This window comes from Engystomops pustulosus, chromosome 4 (assembly GCF_040894005.1).
Source record: "Engystomops pustulosus chromosome 4, aEngPut4.maternal, whole genome shotgun sequence".
In the NCBI taxonomy this organism is placed as follows: Eukaryota; Metazoa; Chordata; class Amphibia; order Anura; family Leptodactylidae; genus Engystomops; species Engystomops pustulosus.
Window position 1 is genome coordinate 201,519,371 of NC_092414.1, and position 27,839 is coordinate 201,547,209.

General features: G+C 41.1%; 1 protein-coding gene across 2 annotated transcripts in view; it reads right to left on the minus strand.

Moving 5' to 3' along the window:
* Nucleotides 1–27,839, minus strand: part of OLFM2 (olfactomedin 2) — a 188,233-nt gene that overhangs the window by 54,477 nt on the left and 105,917 nt on the right. For both annotated transcript variants that reach the window (XM_072149429.1, XM_072149430.1), the window contains exon 2: nt 9,020–9,169. In XM_072149429.1, the coding sequence (XP_072005530.1) occupies nt 9,020–9,169 (150 nt within the window). The remainder of the gene's footprint in view (nt 1–9,019; nt 9,170–27,839) is intronic.

The following is a 27,839-nucleotide window of genomic DNA, read 5'->3' on the forward strand; positions in this document are numbered from 1 at the left end:
TAATGCTTCTCGCTTGGTCCTTTAGGAAAATATTACCATGTTGTGCCTCCAGGTCACCAACAATCTCTTTATAGCTCCAGTGATGCCTCCTGGTGCTTCCTGTGATTCACTTTGTTTTAAGGTTCCACAACTAAACTATTCAAGTCACAGGATAACCATTTTCCAGCTATATGCTTGAGTTTCCCAAACCCCACTCCAACTATAGTTTCCCTCAGAGATGAAGTCTCACACAAACTCTTCATGAGTTTTATCTCATAGAGTTTAGTTTCCCAAGGACATTATCATCTACCCACCGTCTTAGCAACTCTTAGTATCCTATACACCCAGGAGTCATTTATTTCCCATTTCAAACATATTGGGACACATTTACTAGCGAACATGCGCCAATTTTCGGTCGGACTTTGCACGTTCTTTTAGGTGAAAACTGCTGCACAGGTATTTGGAAAATGGCTGCACCACGTTTCTGACGTACAACCCCGCTTTGTGTTGTGGCTGCACTATTTTTCATGCTTCACAAATTTTTGCACTGAAAGTCGTGTTCCGGTGCACAGTTGGACTGTGCGCCACATTCATCATGCAAAGTCTAACAGAAAGGGTTTTGTTAAAGGTGCACTAAACAAAAAGTGGTGCACTCTGTCTGGGCAGTGCAGGGAGTGCCAGATTCATGAAGAATGGGCACCACAAACCATGAATCTAGCACCCCCTGCATTATACACAGCCAAACTGCACATTATACAGAGTACATATTACAGATATGATTTCTATAAGAACCTTTTAACCTCATCATGCTTTTCACTTGGTCCATCTGGAAAATATACTGTGGCCACCAGGCCACCAACAATCTTTTTGTAATAGGCAAGTCATGCCACCTCCCAGCCCACTTGCAGTCATAGATTAGACAAAAACAAACCTGCTAGTTACAACTAACACAAGCAACAGACTACAGCCACACATAGTGATGATCGCATGACCAGGCAGGTGCAGGTCATGTGATGTGAACATGTGACCGGCGGCCATCTTCTGTCCTGTGACTCCTCTAGAGGGACAAAAATCAATGGACTGATCAAAGGGCCAGTAGCATTTTAATGCATCATTATAATGTATGTCCAGAAAATGTTTCAACCAAGTGGGGCTAAATTTTAAATAAAAGCGAATTACATATTACCTTCTATTTTAATGACCCACTTGAATATAAATTACACTTTAAGGGCACACAACTTAGAGACATCATCTAGTTAGAGATGGACCTCTGGATAATGGTGACTTACTGAACTTCACTTCTGAGTCTTCAAAAATCAATTATTAGAGTTATATCGAAGGTGTCTGCAATAATGCTTTGTTGTCAATTCGGGGTTCGCCTGTATTACTTAATTTGTAAAGGGCAGTGGTTTGCAGAAAAATGGATGGGGCCTCTTCTACATTGAGATCTGTGTACAAAAATATATTTACTCCATCTGTCGCCGAGCTAGAATTACATGTAAATCAACTAGGAGTTAGATGGTTTGTAGATTTCACAGTATTTGCAAACAATCCTAATTTGTATCAATTTGTTTTACAGATTAGATTGGAAATCATTTGCATTGCTATATATAAATCCTTGCTGGTAATTTCATTAGCATAAGCTTCATTAAGTAGTTAGAGGTTCTACTTAAATATGATAACATAGTGGATTACCTGGAAGGCATGTGGGACTATTGTGTATTTCCATCATCCACAATCTAAATAGCCTCTATAGACATGTAATTGACCTCAATAAAAAAAACATATATAATAAATATTCATGTAAGGGGTTGGAGTTTGGCTATGATGGAAAAAACAGAAAAGAGGGATCAATGTAGTTGCTATTAAAGCCCCATGTACAGTAGTTTCATGGGCATTTGGAAAACTTACAATTCAAGGTGCATTTACAAAATTGGTGGTATCTACAAAAATAAATTTGCACATCGTTTGTTAGGTACGTGGCCTATTGGAAGAGGGGTTTGGATTTAGATGAGGTAAAAACCACTACAATTGCACCACATTTTGTTCTAAAGTAAGTAAGCAAACTTATAGATGGTGTTAACGTAGACTACACAGAGTAAGGATGCACCATATTTTCTCTGAGCCTCAGTTGCTGTGACAAACTAGGGCTTAAAGGACATCTTCCATCAGGATGAAGAACTGTAAACCAAGCACACTGACATACTGGTGTGTGCCCCCACTGGCAGGATCTGCTCTTCTTTTAGCTTCTTATGCCTTCAAAAATGATGCAAATGAGCCTGAGGTGCTCCAGGTACCTATGAAGCCGGAAGCCCCTCAGCCTTAATGAATAATTTTAAAAGCCTTTTTGTGTAAAAACCAGGGCATAAGTAGCTAAAAGAAGAATAGATCAGCCCAGAGGGGGCACACACCAGTATGTCAGTGTGCTTTGTCTTCAATCCTTCACCCTGGTGGAAGATGTTCTTTAAGCCATGTGCTAGGAATGAAACAACATCTGGCACAGGACTTCATGAATTTCTAGGGGTTCACATTTGTCTATTGTTTCTACAGCCTTTTGTGTAAGGTAACTGCCTGAGCCAAAGAACTCAAGTCAGGTCCTATTCCTGCCCAAATTTTGCAACTAGGGCAGTTTTTTCACCAGAAATGGACCTCAAATGTCATTAAAACGTGAGCTCTGAAAGGAGGCCTTAGTATATATGTTTAAAGGAAGAAATATAACTGTCACAGGAGGTCACCCATGCCCCTCTGCTCCCACTGGCGCGTCACCTGCGCATTTTACTTGTCCTGGCTCCTGTCTTGGCTCCATCCACCGTGCACACGCCTTCTCAACTCCTAAGGCTCATGCGCGCTAGCTTCTCTAGATTTAAAGGGCAAGCGCGCCATTAATTGGCGCTGGTCATTTTCAGAATTCCATATAAGCCTGCCTCTTCCTGCACTCCCTGCCATATCTTCGTGCCTCATGCCTTAGACAAAGCTGTGCCTGATGCCTTGTGCTGTTTTTGAGATTTCCTGTTGTAACCCCAGTTCCATTCCAGACTATGTTCCTCTGCCGCCTGCCCTGACCTGTTGCTACATCCCCGACTCTGACCCTGTGCTGCCCGTATTGACCTCCTGCCTGCCCCCGACTATGAGATTGACTACCATTCCTGTACTTCGACCTTGGCTGCCACCGCAGAACGACATGGTGGTACCACACCACAGCAAGTCCAACTCGCATTGCGGCGGGCTCTGGTGAAAACTGGGTACCACTTAGACTCCGGTCCCATGTGTTGGCTTGTTTCATTGTCCGCAGTGGTTCAGAGGATCCACAACCTCAGAGCCGGACAGAAACAAGACCATAGTTTTGATGATTGTTTCACCCATGGGTATTAAAAAGTTCTTATGGACTAAAGATCCAATTCTGCAGCTCGGATGACTATGGTTCTAGTTTCAATATGGTGGTCGTTGGTCACCAAGGGTTGAAGACTGATAGGTTGAGAAGCGAAAGTAATTTTTTAATTTTTTACCACCACTGGGCTTTTATCCTAAATCTGCATAACGCTGGGATAAAATGCTCTGCTCTTCATAAAGTGGAGGAGACTTTGTCACTCTCATGCTTCTTAGACTTACACCACCTAGGGGCTTCCATAAATTTAAGCTGTAATTAACAGTAATTTTGAGAGAAAATTAGGGACTATCAGGCATATTGGAAATTCTTTACTGGAGCGCTCTCCCCACTTTGTTGGGGGGTTCTGCCAACTATAATACTGTTGTTCTTTTATCTCAAAGGTCTTTAGGCAGAGGGCAGGGGTGCTACCTCCAAAACTCTCATGCTATGTCTATTATGTTCTGTTTATACCTACTTTAGTTTCCCATTGTGTTATTAGTTTCAAAATATATGTGAATCTTTTACACTTTTGGGTCTCATATATGGAGGAAGAAGAATCTATATACACTCTCCGGCCACTTTATTAGGTACACCTGTCCAACTGCTCGTTAACACTTAATTTCTAATCAGCCAATCACATGGCAGCAACTCAGTGCATTTAGGCTTGTAGACATGGTCAAGACAATCTCCTGCAATTCAAACTGAACATCAGTATGGGGAAGAAAGGTGATTTGAGTGCCTTTGAACGTGGCATGGTTGTTGGTGCCAGAAGGGCTAGTCTGAGTATTTCAGAAACTGCTGATCTACTGGGATTTTCACGCACAACCATCTCTAGGGTTTACAGAGAATGGTCCGAAAAAGAAAAAACATCCAGTGAGCGGCAGTTCTGTCGGTGGAAATGCCTTGTTGATGCCAGAGGTCAGAGGAGAATGGGCAGACTGGTTCGAGCTGATAGAAAGGCAACAGTGACTCAAATCGCCACCTGTTACAACCAAGGTAGGCAGAAGAGCATCTCTGAACGCACAGTACGTCGAACTTTGAGGCAGATGGGCTACAGCAGCAGAAGACCACACCGGGTGCCACTCCTTTCAGCTAAGAACAGGAAACTGAGGCTACAATTTGCACAAGCTCATCGAAATTGGACAGTAGAAGATTGGAAAAACGTTGCCTGGTCTGATGAGTCTCGATTTCTGCTGCGACATTCGGATGGTAGGGTCAGAATTTGGCATCAACAACATGAAAGCATGGATCCATCCTGCCTTGTATCAACGGTTCAGGCTGGTGGTGGTGGTGTCATGGTGTGGGGAATATTTTCTTGGCACTCTTTGGGTCCCTTGGTACCAATTGAGCATCGCAATGCCACAGCCTACCTGAGTATTGTTGCTGACCATGTCCATCCCTTTATGACCACAATGTACCCAACATCTGATGGCTACTTTCAGCAGGATAATGCGCCATGTCATAAAGCTGGAATCATCTCAGACTGGTTTCTTGAACATGACAATGAGTTCACTGTACTCAAATGGCCTCCACAGTCACCAGATCTCAATCCAATAGAGCATCTTTGGGATGTGGTGGAACGGGAGATTCGCATCATGGATGTGCAGCCGACAAATCTGCGGCAACTGTGTGATGCCATCATGTCAATATGGACCAAAATCTCTGAGGAATGCTTCCAGCACCTTGTTGTATCTATGCCACGAAGAATTGAGGCAGTTCTGAAGGCAAAAGGGGGTCCAACACGTTACTAGCATGGTGTACCTAATAAAGTGGCCGCTGAGTGTATATAACGTGTGAATATATTTTTTATAGTATTTAGTTGTATAGTATTTTAGTAACCATAGAAGAGAAAGAGCAGAATATAATATTCCACTTAATCATGTAAGTACTTGATATGGCACTTACTGGACACTCCAATCTTTTCTTTTGGTCGTTGGCCCAAATGGACAGTCTGGCATCAGATTTCTATTGAAGAGGGAAAATAGCTGCGCCTATAATTACCCTGCAGGAGGATACCACTGCCAGCTCGCTGTGGACTGCTAGACCTGCAGATTTTCTTATAAAAGCGAGAGGCTGTAAACACATGGAACAAAGCTGCAACCATTAGGGATTTGTCTCCCAGATAAATTCATGGAAAGGTTTAAGGGATATCTACCAGCTCCAAAATCACCCAGCGAATGTACACAGAATTGTGTATGGCGCATTATAAGCTTTCAAGCAAGTGTTAAATCCATTTAGCTGCTGGAGCGACATTGTAAATCTCTATCCCACCCCAAGGAATTTATTCACATTGATGCAGCTCACTACGTATCTGTAATGTCTTACTCTGGTGCTTCTGCGTGGGAGAGAATTATGGGGCAGAATTTACTCTACTTTCTGAGTGCGGTGTATCGGAGACATCAAAACAGCTGGTCTCCAGCCACCAAATCTGAGACAACTAGATATAAAACCTGCAAAGACAGCTGGAAAGATTGACAAAAATGCAGAGTGATTTTAATGCTCGTAAAATGTATTGAAAGGTTAAAGCTCAACTTGATGCTTTAATGATTTTTTTTAATTGTAATAAGTGATCCCCCTTAAAAACAAACAGAATGGTGCTGATATTGTGTTGCTTACCCTTTTACTTTCCAGAGTTTGGCATTTTCTTTTCTGTAGCCACTTGTCAAAAATGTATTTGTCCTGAAGCTGAGTCAAATTTAGGCTGCCCACAGTTATTATGATGCCTTGCTCTCTTATTATGTAATTTAGCAGTAAATCTTGTGATATTTCTACAAATATGTGATATTTGTACATACAGGGTCTATATGGTGACTAGCCTGGCGCCATTCATCACAAGGAGTAGCATGCAGCATGTGAAAAGTAGTAGAAGCTAGCAGTGAAACAGTTACATGAAGTTTGTGCTGTGTGAGCACTATAAGTTAATAGCTTCTATTATGTACAGAAGGTGCTAAAGAGCAGAAGGTGGGGGTGGGTCTATAGGAGGTTTGTGGTGACGGGAGAGGCAGAGAATGTTCTGCAGAATCACAGACTGGGACCGAGGGACTTTTTTTGTAGGGGACTTCTGCATCCAAAGCACTGAACATACTCAGGTGCAAAAAGAGAGCACTGTCAAAAGACCACCCTTTTTCCCTCCAGAGTGAGCAGGGAACAGCAGCACTTCCCCTCTGTGAAACAGTATCTCTGGTGGGAGCAGACCTTACAGCTTTTGTCCTTTGTGTCCTCTTGATATCCCAACTCTGGATCAGATTGAAATGTTCTAATTAAGAAGTTAATGTGTAAATTGTAATGCAATAATTATAATTTAACGACAGGTAGTCATTAAAGAGATTCTCCAACAACTAACAGGTTAGCCCCTATACACAGGATACACAGCAATCTCCATGAATGCCATAGAGATGAATAGAGCAACCAACGCATGCTCCACCGGCTGCTCTCTTTATCTCGAGCTATGACCTATGCTATGGCTGTGAGCTATGTCCTTTGTACCTCCATTCTTGTGAACCGTGGGGGATCCCATTACTAAGACCCCCCATGATCAGCAAGTTAGTGCCTACTTTACCCCTTTAAAGTATGTATTATGTATTACTATTTAGAAGTATGACTGACAATAAGAAATTTATAACGAATCTCAGTTTTTGTACTTATAACATTGTGGAACCATTTAATATGCATGGGCTATCCTGATCCGCAAATTATTGGGTGATCATAAAATGGTTATATACGGACCCATGCTAACTAGCTAATGGAGAAACACCAACAAAAAGTATCTGAATCGTGCCCCTCATGTCAACTGAAATACTTGTCTAACATTGTTGTAACAAGAAGCTACATCCACACAAATGTTTTCGAGACATCAGTAAACAGACCCGAAGGTCTCGGTGTCACCGAGGAAGAAATAGCACTTTTCCCTGCATTATAATCCATGTATTTCCATGGGGTCTGTCTAATGGGAATTCATTAAGCCCACATTAAATAAATCTGTTAGCTAGGCTTAATTAGCAGAATTACAGATGTCAACCTGGCAATTATAACTGTCTGAAAACATTTCCATCCTGCAGTGATAAACATGCTGCAGTGTATAATTATGCTGAGGAGTCCTATGCCCTGGTAATGAACTGGCAATGCTGTATAATGATGCCGAATATTTCTATATTTCATATCCTAATCAGAGATATCAATGTATAGACTCTACCGGTGAAGTTCTAGGCGTCTATGCGACCTAGGCAGTTCTAGAACATCTTAAAGACTCCAGAACCCAGGAGAATTTGGGCTCTTGTTTCATTGCTATGTTTCATTGGCATTACACATTAGATTCATGTTGGCCAAACCTGTGAGTTGTAGTGGACGGGCCCACCATCTCATGTGTCGTGGTAGGGAACATCCAATATCGGAAAATGGTCAGGCATGATGGATTTCAAAATGTAGAATAGTTTTGATCGCCAGAGGCAAAGCAGCAGTTTAGTTGTATCCTTGAGGAATGGGAGAGACTTTGGCCAGATTAATGACCTGCCCATATGACAAATATCTCAAGTGCAACACAAGCCATAGGCCATTTACAGATTAGCATAATACACAATTCTAGACTTTCCTGCTCGACTAAGCACCATAGCGGATACCATTATAATTCTCCTGACTCAAGGAATGTTTATGAATGCCCCAAGCTGTGGGCTGTATATAAATTGTGGGCTCCCATGTGTCCATGTGTAGGTCAAGGGCACGGGCATAGAGTAGACTTCAAAGGTGAGAGCGATAGTTCATTCTTCCGACAGCTAAATTATGTGTATGAGAGGCTAAAGTTCATGAATTTATCAGTCACATTCTCAGATAACACATCTTCAAAGTGAAATCATTCTCTGGGGCTCATTTACCAAACTTTTGGTTTGCCTGTTGTCTTATTTTTTGAGACTTTTCATGCCGCATGTCCACATTTGGATGGTTAAGTCAATTTTGTGATACATGAGCCCCATTGAGTAATTTAACAAACCAAAATATGTGTAATTACACCCCTAAAATTCCAGTACAAACATACAATGTGTGAACACTTTGGACTTTGGGAGGGCTTTGGACTTTGAGAACAGTTCTTGGCTATCTTTGTCAGAGAGACATGTATATACAAGCCATTGATTCTATTTAAATGGGGACCATGGGATTTCTATTCGGTTGTTTAGATAGGGGGTAAGTTTTTATGATGGACAACCCCTTTGATAACTTTATTGTGATGAATAATCACATATAAAAACTGAACTTAGATTTGTATCAGCAGTTATTCCAGACATTCCAGGGAATAGCCACCAAAAATCCACATAATTATCTAGGTTGCTAAGCTCAGAGAATATTGGAGTTACATACAGGGAGAGATTTATCAAGCTGCCTAAGAGTAAGAATGTGCTTAGTTGCCCATGGCAACCAATTACAGCTCCCCTTTAAAATATTCCTAAGCACTCGTAAAACGAAAGCTGAGTTGTAATTGGTTGCCATGGGCAACTAAGCAGCTCGATAAATCTACCCCACAGTGTTCTCCCCAAGAAAGGGTTGGGGAAAGCTTGACTTCATCGCTGAGCTCTCCTACCTGATCTGGAAATTTTTAATCTGCAAGGTTTACGCAGTTCATTTCTGCTGACAGATTTCCTTTAAACATAAAATTTTGCATACACACATTCTCTAACTAATTACCTTTTCCATCAGCTGTCTCAGCTGCCGACTCCGAGGGTCTCTTGAGCAGGTGGTCTGTGCCGGAGCAACCACTGTGCAGATGCATTTACCGTCAGGGGCTTGCGCGGATGTATAAATTTGCCACCCATCTTCAGGACTGGGAAAGAGGGTCTGAAAAAAGAAAAAAGAGGACTTACATTTTGTGAATTAAGATGTCAAATAAGGTAGAAGTCTTAAAATGCTGAAAGATAATTTAGGTTACCAGTGAAGGAGTTAACGAGTCAGAAAATATTCAGATTGCTGGTGGGGGCTACATGAGTTGGTCACCAGTTTAAATTCTTTCTTGGGGAATTGACAAAGTTTAAAGCCACCCGTCAAAAAGAAAACCAAAAAATGGAATTTACATAAGCAATGAAAACCTGATGCCTTCCACTCTGGGTGTCTCCATTGCTTAATTTACCTCTCGTATCGGGTCACTGGGGAAACCACTTGCTTCTTCAGGGAAGCTCACCTGTCCAAGTTGAGGGCAGTGAGAAGGTGTGTCATTTACAGACCGCTTCCATAAAGAAGTCTGCAGCCATTTTAGAAGAGACTCAATTGGAGAGAAGAAAAATGCAACAAAGAAACATGAAGAATAACAGAAGGCACCAGGCATGTTGATTATACATGTTGTTTTTTGGCTCTAACAAAATCTTTACTCAAGTTCTACTTCCAGTCTGTGAAGCTTTGTCCTGTTTCGACAAGTTAGATGTCAATCATACAACTGCTGACTATAAAAAAGGTCCAAATGTCTTTAGGGTATTGAAATTATTTTTCTTTCCGACAAAAGGAAAACAAGAATGTGTTTCTCCCTTATTCTCCCTTATCGTTACGCAAAAGATATGCCAGGCCACAGATATCTCTACAGAAACCTGAAAACCCATACCTGTCATTTACCCAATAACAGACATGGGTTCAATTATAACATTTGTATTGACCATAGTTCACCAATAGAGTTTACGAAAGGTGACAAGTATATGGGTCACCAGGGTCAGAATCCTATTTCTCCTTAGTTTCCTGAATGGGCTGTTTGAGAAACAATTGAGTGGGTTGTATTATGGCTAAATCTGTATCTGAAAGTCCAAACCAAATAAAATGTCGTAACCCTCACACTAGGGCCTGATTGGCCCTAAAAGTCCAGCAAAGGACAACCACATTTGCTGGTCAATAGGGTCTACTTCCTATGAATTGAAGATGATGGACAGAATAATTTTATCTAGTTGGTCCCATAAATATATAAGTCTGACACTTTTATCTAGTTGGTTCCATAAATATATAAGTCTGACACTTTTATCTAGTTGGTCCCATATATCTATAAGTCTGACACTACCTCACACTAGGCATGATGTGCCATGACTGAGTCATGCAGCTGTACCGCTACAAATAGGACTGGTTCCATCGTTGCCCCAACTTGCAGAGCTGCCTTTAGGCTCCTATGAAAATTTGAGGAGTGAGGAAGTTTGCGACCTGTTGGAGATGGAAGGCCAAAAACTTCCTCACTCCTCACATTTCCATAGGAACCTGATGGCAGCTCTGCAAGTTTGTGGCCCAGTTGAAGCACACATACATGTATGTCTTACATTAGTTGGTGATCAGTAACATTAACTTATTTGGTTGAATCACCACCCTACCTCTGATATTTTTTAAAGGGGATCTTCAGGTTGAACAGTAGGTAATGATGACCAGTTCAACATACATAATTAATTTCCAATCAGTAGTTGGGCTGCTGTAAAGCTTGGCAGAGCCATTTTGGAGCAGATGGACTCCCCTGATTCTGACTCCAACCCATCTATAATCTAGGACCAAAGGCAATACAGGACAGTTAATTGGAGCAGGTGACCACCACTGATGTTATACCGATGACCAAAACATCATCAAAAATAGTCCCCAGACCAGAATACCCCTTGAATACATTGGCAATCCTTATTAATTTCCATAATTTCCCTTCAATTGTATCTAAGCACATTTGTTGTGTCCCATTTTATCCTTTGGATTACATTCTGTTTAACTTTGTTTCCCAAACCTAATTAATATTTGTTTTATGGGCTCCTCTAGTACAGTCACCTTCATCTACTAAGTTTTCCATAAATAATTTATTTGCAGATCTCATTGTTCATCTGCTTCATAAAATAAAAACAGTAAATCGCCTTGACCTGGAAAATAATAAATTCGTTGGATACTCCGCCATGAATTTATTCTGTCATCAACACTGGGGGATTTTCCACAACAACCCTTGTTTTTTAATGATAAATCCAACATTTGTATTCCAACATTTTAGAGGATAGCCCACACATATATGTACATGTTTTAATCTCATGTTTTATGGCTTTACTTTATCTACACTAAAGAACATTATAAGACATATCAAATGTCACAGCACCCTCTGGCAGCAGGACTTGGGACATCCTGCGACATTGCAGGTCCTGCAGACTTCTGGTGGATCCAAGGGGCCGTGTACTCGGTATCAAGGACATCCCCATACCCCTTCAACCACTGATATTGGAAGTGTCCCAGGGGGAGCGCATACTGCAATGAGTGCACTTCCCCCTTGATCTGCCTGAAGTCTGTAAGGCCCGAAATGTCCTGTCCTGTCTGGACCAAGTGGTGGGCCTACTATGGACTAAAAAAATAAACTTTACAACGGTAAGTACAATTTGGGTGACCCTTTTACAGTCTTGAACTTACAACGGTTGGAAAGTTTCTTATTAGTGGTCAATCTCTTTAACGAATGATCTGATAAAGACAAGTAGTAAAAGGGTTTGTCTTATTAGGGACCAACTCTGTAAAGGGAACCTGTCATTTGGAATGACATTTTTAGCTGATAATAGAATTTAACAGCCAATAATATGACATAAAAGTGTGTCAAAGTTTACCTGGCGAGCGACTGGGGCATCAGTCAATGGCCCAAGACCCCATCTCCTCAAGTCATCCTCCATCCTTCTCACTCATCCCCTTCCCTCCTCCTGCTTCCATCTCCCGAGGCTAAACAGTGAAAGACACTGGTGGTACCCAAGTTAGGTAGTAAGTTGTGTACCCACTCACTGCCTAGCAACCACCCAAGGTCAGTAATACTGTACTCGTGCGCAGTGATAATGAAGAAGGGGCGACCAGTCTTCACGGATAGAAGGAGCAGACTGTGCGAGTATCAGCCCTGCTTCCTGTGGTCAGCTGACATAGGCATAAGGAAGGAGGGAGGGAGTGACTCGAGATCACAATTTATGGGATCACAATACAGACAATACAAGTTATCATTCAGATCACCATCAAATTTGGATCATGTAACAAATCCCCCTCATCAGCATTACTAAGTAGAGGTGATACAAGTAAGGTAGACCTAAGAATGTGTCTTGAAACTTCAACCAATAAATCGGTGGAGATATTGAGAATGGGAACCAAACGTAAATGAAACATAAACCATTCAAAATAACTAGATCTTATCATGAGTCTACAAAACCTCTATCATTTGTGAACCATCACAACCACTTGCAACAGGAGTTGGCCTCTTGACCTTTAGGAAACATTTGAACCCTTTGGCCCATAAATAAACATCCCATATAGCAGACCCCACTCTATTGTTGGGATAAGAAGACCATTTGAAGCTAATAAATACTCCTATATGATTCCTTATGTACCAATAGAGTCTAGTCAATTCCTGGGATCACCTACGTCCCACCGCTTGCCTCAGATCCCACCATCACTGACATGATCTAACCAGATCTTAAAAGTTTCTCCGTAACAGTAAATAGAGACTGCTTCAAGGAAATACAAGTCAATACTAAAGTCCCCAATGAACAACACAATTTTTAAAGCGGCATGTATCGGAAAATTGGACATGGTTGGATGTTATTACGCGAGCGATCAAACATTCTGATTCTCCAAACGTCCATTAGACAAGCCAGAGACAAAAATGTGCGTTTCTGCAGACTTGAGAGCAGACATTTATCGACTTGTTAATTTAATCAAAATTGTTTTCCCCGGAGTTTGTTGTACATGAATGCAAAATGAAAAATAAAAGGCAACAGGGGGAAAAGGAGGGGGGGGTGAAATTGGTGTAGATTAAAGCGTACAGAGAGTGCAGCAACATTACCACATAATATTAAAGGCAATGTCTCTATGGATAGATGATCAATTGTTTAGGAGCAGGAAAACCTGTTTAAGGGACAGAAAAAGAACCTTTGACTACTACAGTCTATATATTGTACTATCTGTGTATAGGCTACAATGTCCATCTCCTTCTGTGCTTGATCGTTCGTCATGATCAGCTCCATGCAGAATAGGTGCAACTGTGGTCAGCTGAGATGTAATTTAGGGAAGAGGAGAAGCTCAAAATTATGGACTGGGGTTAGAAATGAGCGATTCGAGCAACTCCTCAATTTTTCAGACACAGAATCGTATATGATTGGGTTCAAAATGGCTGCTTTCATTCATTCCATAGGTCAGGGAAGGCTGAGTGTCATGTAGGGGGTTATTTTGTTTCGGACCCAAATAGAGTCTTCTGAAAAATTTTTTGGGAGCTTCAGAAAAGCTTCAGAAAAATTAGTGTAGAATAAGTTGTTCCTACTCTAGATATTATAGGATGCCAGACACTTTGTATGTGATCCATCATCGGTTAAGTTGACCCTCCACCCAACTCTATGCTATTTTTTATGTTTGTGTGTTTTTATGAAGGGTTACCCAGGGCATAGCTTGAGGTCCAGACTATGTGGATACACCTAGGCTCAGAAGTAATGAGTTGACTTTTCACCATAAAGATTACATACAAAATGAAGAATAACATTATTGTGTAAACATCATAAGGGGTTATAATTTGAGAACTTTCTTTTTACGGGAAAACCTCTTTAAAGGGAACCTATCACCACATTTGCACATATACAGCCGGTGGAAGATTTCAAAAGAGCTGTATTAACTAACTGACACTGTACTTTAAGCTAGTAAAGTAGGGATAAATAGAGCAAGTCAGGGCGTGGCCTAATGTCATGTGACTGGGTTGACATCATTGCAGGTCCTTAAGCCTCCTAACAATAGCAAACTGTACACCATGCATGTACCTGACCATATAAAATCACAGCATGCCCACATGCACTTCTAATCCTCAATGGAGGCTACTGTGATTTCATGTGTTCAGATATTTGCTTGGTGTACAGTTTGGTAATGTAAGAAGGAGGCTAAAGGACCTTCAATGATGTCAGCCTGATCACATGACATTACTGCTGCATGCAGAGAAAGCATGGGGAGGATTCAGCCAAGGAGGTCGAGCACATCTCAACTTGCTCTAAATATCCCTAGATACCAGGTAAAATTATAAGTTGAATATATGGGGATCTGAGAGAAACAATTTTTAGCTAAAGGAAGGCTGTCAGTTATTAGGGCTCTATGGAAACCTGGCACTAACTGTATTTGTGAAAAATGTGGTGCCAGGTTCCATTTTATAATGAAATGTCTTCACCACACAGCTGGAAAGTGATCTGCAGGAAGTATCAAACAAACAGCCTCTAGTGGCCAATATGAAAACTGCAGTATTTAAAAATATTTAAAAAACTGTTTAACAAAAATGAATATGAATAATATGAATCACTGGGATTAACATATAAAAGGGAACAGACATTTTAGGCCAATTTTACTACCTTACGGTTGTTACCGCACAAATATATACATGTTGGAGTCTGAGAGTTAAGTTGCATCTAAAAATCTCCTTGTGATTTACACGGTTCTTTTTATGTGTAACCCAACTGCCTGGGACATTTGGAGAGATCCATCTTATAAACAGCACACACTAAAACCGTGCCGCGAGCAAAGTGCTGAGTGCGCAGTCTTCCCTCTCCCGCATCCATTAGCAGGATTGGAAAACAAGAGGGAGCCGAGCAAAAAAGGAACAAGTTAACAAGAATTACAGCATAACCCAACATTAGACTAATGCCTGGGATCACACATCACTCCCACCAGCACCGCACTTACATGCCTCGTATTCATACAGAAGACACGTAACGCAACGTAATCTGTATATATGGCACAAACATAATACACAGATGTGAAGTGACAAATGTGCACTGTTTATCAGCTGATACACATCTCAGCTGCTGCAGGAACTCATTCTACTTGTCTCAGCTTCTGCAGAATCATGTCATCCACACCTCAGCTGCTGCAGAACCTCATAATACACGCCTCAGCTGCTGCAGAACCTCATAATACACAGCTCATCTGAACATCATCATAAATACCTCAGTTGCCTCCGTTGTATCATAATACACCCTTAACTTGGTGCAGGACCTGGTAATATACAGCACAACATCTTAATACTAATCTCATCTGCTGTAGATCCCTTTAATGCACATCTCACATAGAAGAACCTTGACATGCACCCCTCAACTGCTGCAGAACATCATAATAGACATATAGACATCTCAGCTACTGATACTGGCATTCAATGAGGAGAACCAATTGCTGTATAGTAATTTACTTACTGGCAATGCTCCATGGGAAAACTATGCATACTAATTGCCCTCTTAAAGTGTAACTGTAAAGTTTATTAAGTTTTTTCTATAGCTGCAATAGCTATAAACATTTTTAATTAACGTATTGCAGCCTTTTTACCTTCAGATCCTCTCCTTTCTGTCTGCCTCAGCCCCTCTTCCTTCAGATCTGCACTCTGGTTGTCAAGATGAATCCAAAGAAGGCAGTAGGAGATAACAGGATGGTTTCCAGGCAGAGAAGTGGATGAAGAGGGGGCGGTATGCTATAATAGGAAATGGCTACTTCACTCTGAGGTACATGTCTGCACTCTCCTGTCTACTGTATGACCCTAATGTTCCCTTACACAGTCCACCTCTTCTTCATGCAGCTTCTCAACGAAATAATCTAGGGTACACAGAGTACCATCCCCAAGTCTGCCATGCACACCACCACCTTCTCTCTAGGCTTTGACAAGGCTAGAGTCATGTCAGTGAAGAGACAGGAAGAGGGTTAGCATAGAATAATATGATACCCAGAATGAAAACTATTTCCTCAAGTGTGCTGTGTCTTCGTCCTCCTCCAGCATGTCAGCAGCTGCTTTGTTATAGTTTTCTCTACCCCCCCCCCCTCCTCTGTCCTGGGAAGAGGGGAGAGTGATGGCATGATGCTAAACAGCCTGGCTGATACATCCATTGTAGGAGGTTGTGTATACACATAATAATGTCTGTATTTGAATACAACGGCCCAATTTACTATGCAGTCTACACCAGTATTCTGCATACTGCACATGAAGTGAAGTGTATTCATGAAGTGTATGCACGCCGCAACACAAGTCCAACAGAAATGTGACACATGCCCCTTGAACTGAGTGCACCAGAAAAAAAATCTGGTTCACACAATTCATGCACTTCGGGCGCAAGCAGCACGCACCACATTCTATGTAAAATTGCATAGGTGTATATATGTGAGTATGTATAACAATCAGTGTGTAAAACCTACTACTAATAATGTAAGTACAATCAGTATAGATGTTAGTATGTAAATCTGAGTTTATCTATCCCTTTAGAGTCACCTCTGTGTTTGCCACATAATTAGGAGACCAAATTAGAGATTCTGACACTTCCATGGGACTTCCAAAAGACAGTTTTGCTATAATAACACTTTAGCAATGTGTACATTATTTTCTATGGGGACACGGGGGAGTCAGAAAAAGGGCTCCTGATGACAGGTTCCCTTTAATACTAATTTGCCTTTGAAGAAACATAAGGATGGGGCTCTCTGAGAGGGGACAAGATAATAAGGGGCCCCTTTAGCACTTCTGCTCATGCGCCCCTATACTGGGTGTGACCATAGTCAATTATACTCTTAACACTCTGAGACAAAGCAATTGGGAAACAGTCCTAGGCTCACAGAAAGAAGGATGAGCGCCTTGTAAAAAAAGCAAAAAAGGCAAAGTGTACTTCATGTGCCGCTCCCCCGTGCTGAATGATACTGATGATGGCGGTGTTATTAGTCTGTCTAGGTTCAATGGTTGGGAGAAAGTGCTGCACCCTGTACTTTTCTCCGCCGGCATGGGCTATGATTATATAAATCCAAGCCTGTCATCTGTAACTGGAAGAGGGATATCGATGATTGCTGCCATAACTCAGACGCTACAGAGCAGTATTTCAATATCTGAAGTTCTTTCAGGGTCCTGTAGGACGCACATCTAGTATCAGGATTCTCAATTAGTTACAAGCATTCACATAAATAACTATTTGAAAAAATATTTTATTATACAAAAATACAATTTCAGAACCAATAACCTTCATATTCTGAAACCCATTACTTTTTAATTTTATTAATTCATCAAGTTTCTTAAGACTTATTTTTCCTTTAAATTTTTTTGTGGGAATATTTGTAGAAATTATTGATATATTGTTCATATGCATACATATACTGCTTAATATGCATAATATAATACCTATATTAGAGCTGTATGTTCTCTTTTTTGGTTTGTTCACTGAACAACAACGTGAATCTGCCTCTGGTGTCACAATTTATTTACTTTAGTCTATGGAGATTTATGTATGACCTATTTAACGTAGTGGAACTTCCTCTACCAGGTAGGATGAGGGTGGGCTGGCCAAAAATCCTATAACAGTCACAGAAAACAGTGCAGAATTCTTATGTAACTTTGTCCAGATCTGTGCCTTGCCACAATTCTGTCTCTGAGTTCTTTGGGCAGTTCCTTAGATCTCATGTTTCTCATGCACTATAACTTGCATTGTGAGCTTTGAGGTCCTATATAGACATGTGTGTGCCTTTCCTAATCAAGTTCAACCAGTATATTTAAACATAGCTCGACTCCAATGAAGGAGTAGAACCATCCCAAGGAGGATCAGAAGGAAATGGACAGTATGTCAGTATCACAGGAAAGGGTCTGAATACTTATGACCATGTGATATTTCAGTTTTTCTTGTTTAATTAATTAGCAAAAATATCTACATTGTTTCTGGCAGGATATAGCGAATGTAATCAAATAAACTCTTTTGATCTTTGACCAGTTGGCTGCAATGAAATAAAGATGGAAAAATTTAAAAGGGTCTGAATACTTTCGGTACCCAAAGTAAGTAAGAAGCTCACTGCTTCCTTTATCATATATTTGTTGTATGGGAAATATTAAAGGAGGAACTAATTATAGAGCACTCCCTGCTGCTGTGCCCTGCTGAGGAATCATGAGATTAAAAGCTAAACACATAGGAAGAAAAAGTAGGAGAAAAGTCTACAATTTGTCTTTTTTAAAGAGGTATTCCCACAAAGACAAGTTTCTTAAATATATATATACTCAAAATAACAAAATAACACATTCTCTAATTCACTGTTATTAACAAAAATACAGCATTTCACAGATATAATTCCAACCTGTCTCTATCAGTCCTGGTGTGCACAATTTCAATTGCCCCTGGTTTCTGACCCTGTTTCTTCTGACTTTGGTGTAGGCAGCCATCTAGCCTGACGATGTGGATCTGAGCTGTTTACTGCTCCCTGCAATGGCTCCTTCCGCCTGCATTCCAGGATGAGCTCACACTGATACTTCACACTCACTTCCTGCCGGCAAACATCAGCAGCAGAGAGAGGAGAGCTACAAGCTACAGGCAGCTAAGTTCTTTATCCGGGGGAAGAAGGCACATCAGATCTGATAGTGTGAGAGTAGAGATGAAATGGAGCTAACTGTATCATTGTGTTTAATATGCATCTCATGGATCTCCTCATCTCTGATCTATCTCATCTCTCTTTCTATGTGTCAAATACTAGTAGAATGTTCAGAAGGTAAATGAAAGTGCATATAAACCTGTACCCTGATAACCTAATCACATTGTCAGCACACAGCATCTCACAGCACTAGAGGAGTCACAAAGTGTCTGCTTAGAGAGTCCCCGCCCACACTCTGGAATCCTACACTGACCATCACTGAGTGATAGGAGCTAAAACAGCAATAAAACTGAGTAAAATTGTAAAGTAAGGGGTTAAAAATTATCTTTATTGTGTAAACATCACTAGGAGATGGAAATTTGAGAATTTTATTTCATGGGCAAACCCCTTTAAGTAGAGCAGAGGCTGCACTGCAAAATGTAAGGGTGGGATATATATATCAGAAATACTAAATGCAATATATAGTCAGGGAGAATGTGCTCGAGTATGGAAAAATGTTTCCAGTAGTGGGCTTCTTTACAAGATACTTTAACCAAACCACAATACACAAGGTCTTGATCTCAGCATCAACCAGAGCTCCTTCATCAAATTGTAAATTGCTTTGCTCCTCCATAAGCAGAGACTTCTTCTCCAGAGGCTTTACCTTCCATGACTCGCCTGTTATCTCTTTATTCATCCATATTCGAACCTGTCTTCCTAGAACATTCTATTTCCCTCTTCCCGTCACCTGCCTGTCTCTATCCATCAGGCGAGCTGTCTCTTTCTTTATCGCTCTCTCCGGCTTCCTCGCAGTGATGCTCGGCTTTACACACCTGATGGACTCCCCTGTGGAAGCCTAACCTCTCACTCGCAGAGAGCGTCAATGAAGCCTGAGTGTAACCATGGAGACTGGCAGAGAAGGGCCTAAGGGGTAAGACCACTGACATGTGAATATGAGAGATACTGATTGATAATATAAAGCGTGAATGAGAGAGACATCTAGTGCTGACTGACTGATAACGAATGGAGAGGATATGACTAATATGGACAATGTGAAGAGCCGGGAGACGATGACGAAGATAAGACAGACGAAAATATTATGATAGTGGGAGTCAACAGGCAGAAAGCTATATTATTAAATCACAAAGATCTCTGCTATGATCTTATCGCTCCCACACAGCTACTGTCTCTGACACGTAACCCTCTTGTCTGCTGCTGTCGTAGAACATACAAGAGACAAAATGTTTATATATTTCGATGCCCAATTCCCACATGGTGATCGCTGATAATACTCATAGCCTAATGGTCATTGCACTTGTTGTAATATGTCTTGAATAACTAGACAGCTAGTTGCATCTTGATGTTTTCATATGATGTTCGAGCATAATCCCTACTGGTTGGGGACCATTAGGAACTAAATTATCAACCCAAGTACTTTCAGCAGCAGATGAGGGGCATGAGGAACAGGATTAAGCCGATTGGGATAAGGCCTCAGGCAGGAGAAGAGATTGCAAAAGTGCCAAATACCCACGTGAGATAAGTTGGAAAAACTTTCCAATTTTGGCAAGATCAGCTAATTCTAATTGCTACTGGATTTGTTTGGAGGGAGATTTGGGCATGTTGAATTGTTTTCTTCTCAAGGATATAGCCTTGGCTGGTTTACCACCCTATAGAAAGCATCTGTACAATCACAACTTTTAAAGCAGTTCTACAGAATATGAACGTCTTTGGCAAAAGAGTCCACCACCTATACTCTCAACAATCTGCACAATTACAAGTTTTGCTGTTGATGTTCAAGATTTCTACCATCCTAGGCCCCATATAAACCACAGGTCACATGATTTTATTGAGTGCTATTATGGAGGGGGACACTGATCCTTTATTCTATAGATTTGGTGATGCTTTGAGCATTGACTATTAATGTTCCCTTCCGTAAAATCCCTTGAACTTGATCACCTAGGTTCTGGATCCTAAAGCAGACCAGTGTCCAACTGAAGTTCCTTTGGCCAACCCTTAACAAATCTACAAATTGGGTTGTCTTCAACTGAACTACTGGGGCCCAATAATGTGCTGGACCCAGAGCCTACCAGAAGCTCCTCTGGTATTCTGGTGGGCCAGTCTGAACCTGGATGAAAGGGATATGTAACATTACATGGCAGCCACTGAGAGGAATTGGTTGGGTATATAATATGTAGAAGTTGTATCAGTTTAGTTATGGAAGACCCACTGGGTCACAAGACTTTGATGCCAAAAGGGGCAGGCTAAGATGTTAGTTATAAAACTGGATAAGGCCAAACATAACTGGCACAAAAGGTCGGAAAATGTTTTATAAGAAATGTCAGTATATTTCATAATTATTCCGGTTTCCACCATTTGTTAGAAGAGATGAAGTATGGTGCCACTACTAACATCCCCAATTTCAACATGTCTGGAATTAAGGACACACCATCATAAAAAAGCTATGTAAATCTATAACGCAATATGATGCCTACACATTTTTTCGCAGGGCACTGTTTGGCCAGAATTTACTCAGGTAAACAGGGTTTTCCAGGCTAAAAATATTTGCATGTATAAACAATAGATACATAATATTGATGAAGATCCAACACTCTCTCTTCCACAGTTCCACAGAGACTGGAACAGGAAGCAGACAACTCCAGTCTCTTCATAGTGGTCAGACCAGGTTACTGCAGATTAGCTCTCATTTTAGTGAGATGAGCTGTTCATGTTAATTGCTGGACTCCATGATATTGTGGTCCAATTTTTAGACCATCAAATATTCACATTGGAAAATGTTTGGTAGATATGAGAACTTCTCGTATTGACTTATTATTTTTTAAGAGAGGTAGCTACAATTAAAAAACCAGACAACCAATTTTGTCACATAAAGAGACAGAGAGAACAGCTAGAGGATGGCTTGTAATTGCTAGGGGACACATAAACATCATTATCTTTGGTAAAAACAACTAAAAAGTCAACAATACTCAATTCATCAAGAATAAAGTCAAAACTTTTGCCTTCTGGGGTCAATTATTCACAAAACAAGATCTATAAGTCAAGAAGTATCAAGAAAACTGCCCCCAGGACTGGAAGAATAAATATAAGTAGCCATGAACGGTAATCACGGTTGTAAAAAAAAAAAGGACATAGGGTAAGAAAAAGTCTTTGAACTTAAAAATTGATAAATACTTTGAGACTATTTTGAATGGCTCGGAAATCCAGCTATAAGACCTTCAAAGAAGTCAATCCAAGCCTTTAACCTATTTTGCCTCATTTTAGATCTCCTGAAAAGACATGAAACATTGGGAACATTGGGGGTCATTTACTAAGGGCCCGATTCGTGTTTTGCTGACGGGTTATTCGAAAATTTCCGATTTGCGCCGATTTTCCCTGAATTGCCCTAGGATTTTGGTGCACGTGATCGGATTGTGGCGCATCGGCGCCGGCATGCACGCAACGGAAATGGGGGGGCTGTACGAAAACCCGACGGATTCGGAAAAACCGCAGCATTTTTTAAAAAAAGTGTCGCTTGACAAGCGCTTACCTGCATCCGGCCTGGCTTGGTGTACTCCAGTGCATTCCGATGAACTTCAGCGCAGCAGATGGCAACATGAAGATGATGGATGATTGTTTGTCTACAATTCATGAATTTGTCATTAGAAGTTGTAAGCTCCAAGTAGATAACAGAATTATCTGAAGGAACTACAAATGGTCAGCTGAAAGTTATGCAAGTGATGAGTAAATTTTTGAAGAACATGTTGATTCTAGTAATGTTCAAAACCAAGGAAGACTTTACTTTTGCTATGTGACAACCTAAAGGGAACAATGGGGCAGTGATGGAAAGAGAAGGCAACTGGTGATACCTAGCACAACGGAACCAGGGAAATGGGCAAAGGGCTCAAGTCAACCTCCTGGTTTTTATACATTGTTCTACTATATGTGTGAGGAGATAAATCTGAATTCACAAATCAGCAAAATTCACCCCTACTAGATGGTGTCCCTGGTATGTCATTAGAAGTTTGAATAAATACAAATAAAATTGCAAGAACTAGAAAGATCTAGAAAAGCCTCCTAGCTCCTTCTCTGGTATAAGTTTTTTCCCATGAGTGCCTGAGTAATCTGGTTGCTAGGAACCTTCTTCCCATTGAAATGATTGAAGTTATCAGGCAGTATAACAGCCGTACTGTCAGACATGATTATTTAGCTCAAAACAGCAGAGAACTGGGCAAGAAGCTTAGAAGTAATCTCCTTATCTCCATTAATGTTTGGGTATTTTCAAATTACCCAAATGTTTTTTGTCATAGGCGGGTCAGAACATCCTCACGCAGGTGGTTCAGGCAACATTAGAATTATCTATGTTGCCACCTCAATGGGCTTTCGAGAGAAAACACATACTGTCACCAGTGTAGAGAAGGATGGGACATGTTGGCCTTGAAAATGTCCAAGCTTATGGGTGAATGTTTTTGGACATTATTGGAGTCACCTTTTGACACATGATCACTGGGTCAACAGGTTTTCTTTTGGTAAGTGGATTTTTTGTCTGGATTTCCCTTCCCTCTAGACCAACAAGAAGCGGGTCTGTGTCTGTTTAGCCCTACTGGGACCAATAAACTGTCAATAGGGCGATATTACCATATAGAGGGCAAGTTGTCAGTTCCTAACGTTTTAATTTGCAGAGCTTGGTCTCAGTATACAACAGCCGTACTGTCAGACATGATTGTTTAGCTCGAAACAGCAGAGAACTGGGCAAGAAGCTTGAAGTAATCTCCTTATCTCCATTAATGTTTGGGTGTTTTCAAATTACTAAAATGTTTTTTGTCATAGGTGGGTCAGAACATCCTCATGCAGGTGGTTCCGTCAACATTAGAATTATCTATGTTGCCACCTCAATGGGCTTCGAGAAAAAACACATACCGTCACCAGTGTAGAGAAGGATGGGACATGTTGGCCTTGAAAATGTCCAAGCTTATGGGTGAATGTTTTTGGACATTATTGGAGACACTTTTTGACACATGATCACTGGGTCAACAGGTTTTTTTGGTAAGTGGAATTTGTGTCTGGATTTCCTTTCCCTGTAGACCTACAAGAATCAGGTCTGTGTCTGATTAGCCCTACTGGGACCAATAAACTGTCAATAGGGCGATATTACCATATAGAGGGCAAGTTGTCAGTTCCTAACGTTCTAATTTGCAGAGCTCTGTCTCAGGATAGGAAAGAATTTCTCCTTAATAAAACCAGCACGGCAGCCTGATTATCCCATTTTCACATTCACATCACTGATAATGAGCAGAGCGTGTTTTCCCACCATGGGATTTTTTAAAGATTTTTTTTTCAAGGCTGGCATATTTTTGCACGTTCCAAACCGATAACGAACCAAGTGCAATGTGTACGAGGTGCACGGACAACAGTATGACACCAAGATATGTATAATTGTGAGTGACAATCACATGGCTATCCATCACTATGACACACTCACAGCTATCCGTCTGCTGCGCTCCCTCCCCATGATAAATGCTCGCCTTCTAATGAGTGCTGCTGCTGAATTCAGAGCTGCAGCCCGAGGAAGATTTAACTTCTAATGAGATAACGAGTTTGGAATCGCAATGGGTCCCTCCGTAATATCCCCCTCCCTCGCACCGCACCTCATCCATCACTGCGAGAACACAGAATTATTACCATGGGAAAGAGCACTGAGCTTCACTTAACCAGTCTCTAAAATTTCTCCGGTTTCACAAATCACGCTTCCTAGAACTCCGCCCACACTAACATGCAACCAATAATTAGGGACCCTATTAAAGTCACTTAATTCTAGCTGTAAAGTAGCCATTGACCCGCAAAGTGTTCATTAATTTTGTGATTGATAGTCATGGTTTCACACAATAATACTAAAGGGAGTAACTTCTAATGAGATAGCATGTTTGGACCATCCAAAATATCCCTCTCCCTCAAACCATATCTTATCCTTCACTGCTGGTATTATTCCTTTGTGAACCTTTGTGAAAGAGAACTGTACTTTATGTAACCAGAGTATAAAAATTTCTAAATTTTCTCTAAACATGCTTTATGTGTTAGGGACTCTATAAAAGTCACTTGTTACCTCTACACAGGGCCGGCGCCAGCACTGGACATACCCCGACAAGCACTGGGCATACCCTGGGACCCAGGACTCCTGGGAGGGCCCACATAAGTCTGTACATCCATGGGGTGAAGGCGGCTGTATATAATGAATCCATAGGGTTCATAGGGTGGTTTTATAAAATAACGATGAGGGCGCTGTTTGTTTTGATAAACTAGGGAATATTTTAGGGAACAGGAGACTGTTTTAGTTTTTGAATTTTTAATGCCGCCATGTTAGTTCATTGCAAAGGGGCCCACTGAGGCTATGTCGCCCAGGAGCCTACTAAAACCTGGAGCCGACCCTGCCTCTACTTGTAAAGCAAGCATGTAGGGTATGAAAGTCTTGGTTTCACAGAGTGGGTACAAAGTGGGATGACTTATACTACATAAAAATGCTAAATTTTTGATCTTATATTGTAAAAGGCAGATATAGAATTGATTTTTTTCAACAATACTGCAAACGGCATATAATACAGAAACTCACGTATCAGTAGGGGTATAAGAAGTAGTAAGAAAACCCATGTGGCCCTCTATTTGTCTGTGCCACCCTTATATAGAGAGGTTAGACCTCCTTTTTCTATTTTGTACTAAAATATAGTTCTTAGTTTTGGTTTCTTTGTATGTGGAAGAGGCACATCATGGAGGGTTTTGGTTTCTGTGCCGAGTCAAAACTTCAATCAGTCAAATTATGCCTTAGAAATGGGTCCATTCCTGACCACCAAGAAAGGTTAGAGACAGCACAGATTATACATTAAAGGTTTATGTATTTATAGGTTTAAATTCAACAATGGGTTTCGAAAAAAAATGGCCTCTTTGTTAGGTCCACTGAGACCTATTGTGGAACGGCCTAATTTTTAAAACTACTACAATATTTAAATTATGCTTAGAAATAGAAAAAGGTCTAAAAAATAATTCAAAGGGGTTGGTCAACCGTAGAAAGAAACTCTTTATTTTATCGTGTCCATTGGCTTTTGAATGTCATGTGTGGACAAGTGGATTTACAGACCCCCTTAGACAGGAGCAACTGTATGTGATTGCCAATTTTAGCAGGTTTGTCCAAACATCCAATGTGTATGGAACCTCAAGTGTCTTTCAATGGCTGTGTACATTGGGTTGACCCACTCCTTCCTTATTTTTAAGGGGTCAGGAATGAAAGCTGTTGATCCAAGGTTCATATGGATAACAGCTTCCTAAATGGGGGGTAACTCATAAATATTAAAGCCTCCTAAAACCCTTCAAACTACAAATCTAGTTCTGCATATTGCTGTGGGGATCTAAGACCATCCTGTGCAATGCTGCTCCTAAGAAACACATAGTACTAGAGAAAATTGTTTGTCAGGAGATGGTTATCGACTTCCATTTTAAAATACTTATTCCGCATTTTAAGTAACTCTGTTCAATAAATATTAACTTAAAAGCCTGGAGAACATGAATTCATGCAAGATGTAAGATACAGAAAACACAATGGGGGTCATTTACTAAGGGCCCGATTCGCGTTTTCCCGACGTAATACCCGAATATTTCCGATTTGCGATGATTTTTCCTGAATTACCCTGGGTTTTTGGCGCACGGGATCGGATTGTGTCGCATCGGCGCTGGCATGCACGCGACGGAAATCGGGGGGCGTGGCCGAACGAACACCCGACGGATTCAGAGAAACTGCCGCATAAAAAAAAAAAAATGTCGCAGGACACGCGCTTACCTTCACCAGGAATAGGCTCGTGCATTCCGGCGGACCTCGGCGGAGTTCAGCGCAGCAGCGGCACCTGGTGAACGTTGGAGGAACTGCCTTCGTGAATTGCCTGAAGACCCGAATCCACCGCATAGAACGCGCCGCTGGATCGCAAATGGACCGGGTAAGTAAATCTGCCCCAATGTTTACAGAATTTGTCAACCGGGCAGTGAGTAATTAACCTGCCGTGCCACCAAACATGGTCCTACTCAGGGAAGAAGTCAATGAGCAGTCGTTGAAAGCAAAGAGCCTTCAGTGGGAGAGACATGTTTGCAAACATAGGGCAGGGCCTACAGGGCATACGAGACGGGGCTGCAGAAATTCACTTCAAGGAATGCTGGAAATATTGGATGGCCCTTTGGCTATAATCAGTCTTCAAATGAGGCCATTATATGCTCATCTAGAAACCTTCTGTAAGACATTAACCCATCACGAAAGGAACATATTCTCCTCTATATATAATGCAGAACATTTGTGGAAAGTAACATTGTATTTCCAGCTTTTTCCATGTTTCCAAAACGCCATGGAGTCACAGAAGTGATCGTCCTGGTAACACAAAACCTCGGCATGAATAATAAATGGAGGAAAACATGTCTACGTCTTCTCTCATTAAATTCACATTTCTCAAAACAGACAAGAGCTCTAATGACAGCGTCTTATGTCAAGATGATAACATTCATCAAAGGCTTCAGTAAGAGTTTAGGCCCCACCGTGTATGGTGATAACGTTCTCAGCTGATGATCCTCCAGAGTTATCAATACTCATATCTGAACATTATCATATCATGACATTAACGTAACATAAATGATGTTCTTGAACTTTGTTTCAAATTAAAACTTAGCTCTATGCTAGTAGAACATCAATAAGGATAGTCCTCAGGAAGACTCAAGTCAAAAAAACCCGGAAGAACAAAATATTGTCTCCCAAACATCATTGGTTCCTTCTTATGTGTCTTCAGCCTTGTCCCCATTTATACTTCTCCTCAACACAAAGACATATATGGAGAAGGAGAAGATGACTATGCATCTACAGCCTTTGTTAATGGGTGATGAAGCTCTACAGGACTCCCCTCACCATAAGAGGAAGGAGATCTATGGTAATGGTCTACGATACTAATCCATAAAGAAAAAAAAGGATTACCTCCACTACCTAAGGAGTAAGCCCGACTATCTCTTTGATTCAGACAACAAGGGAAGCATGTATCTACTATCATCAGCCACCAAGGACGGTGATGTTAACACTTCCACTATCGTAGACTACACAGGAATCTGACATTATGGGGCAGATTTACTTACCCGGTCCATTGGCGATCCAGCGGCGCGTTCTCTG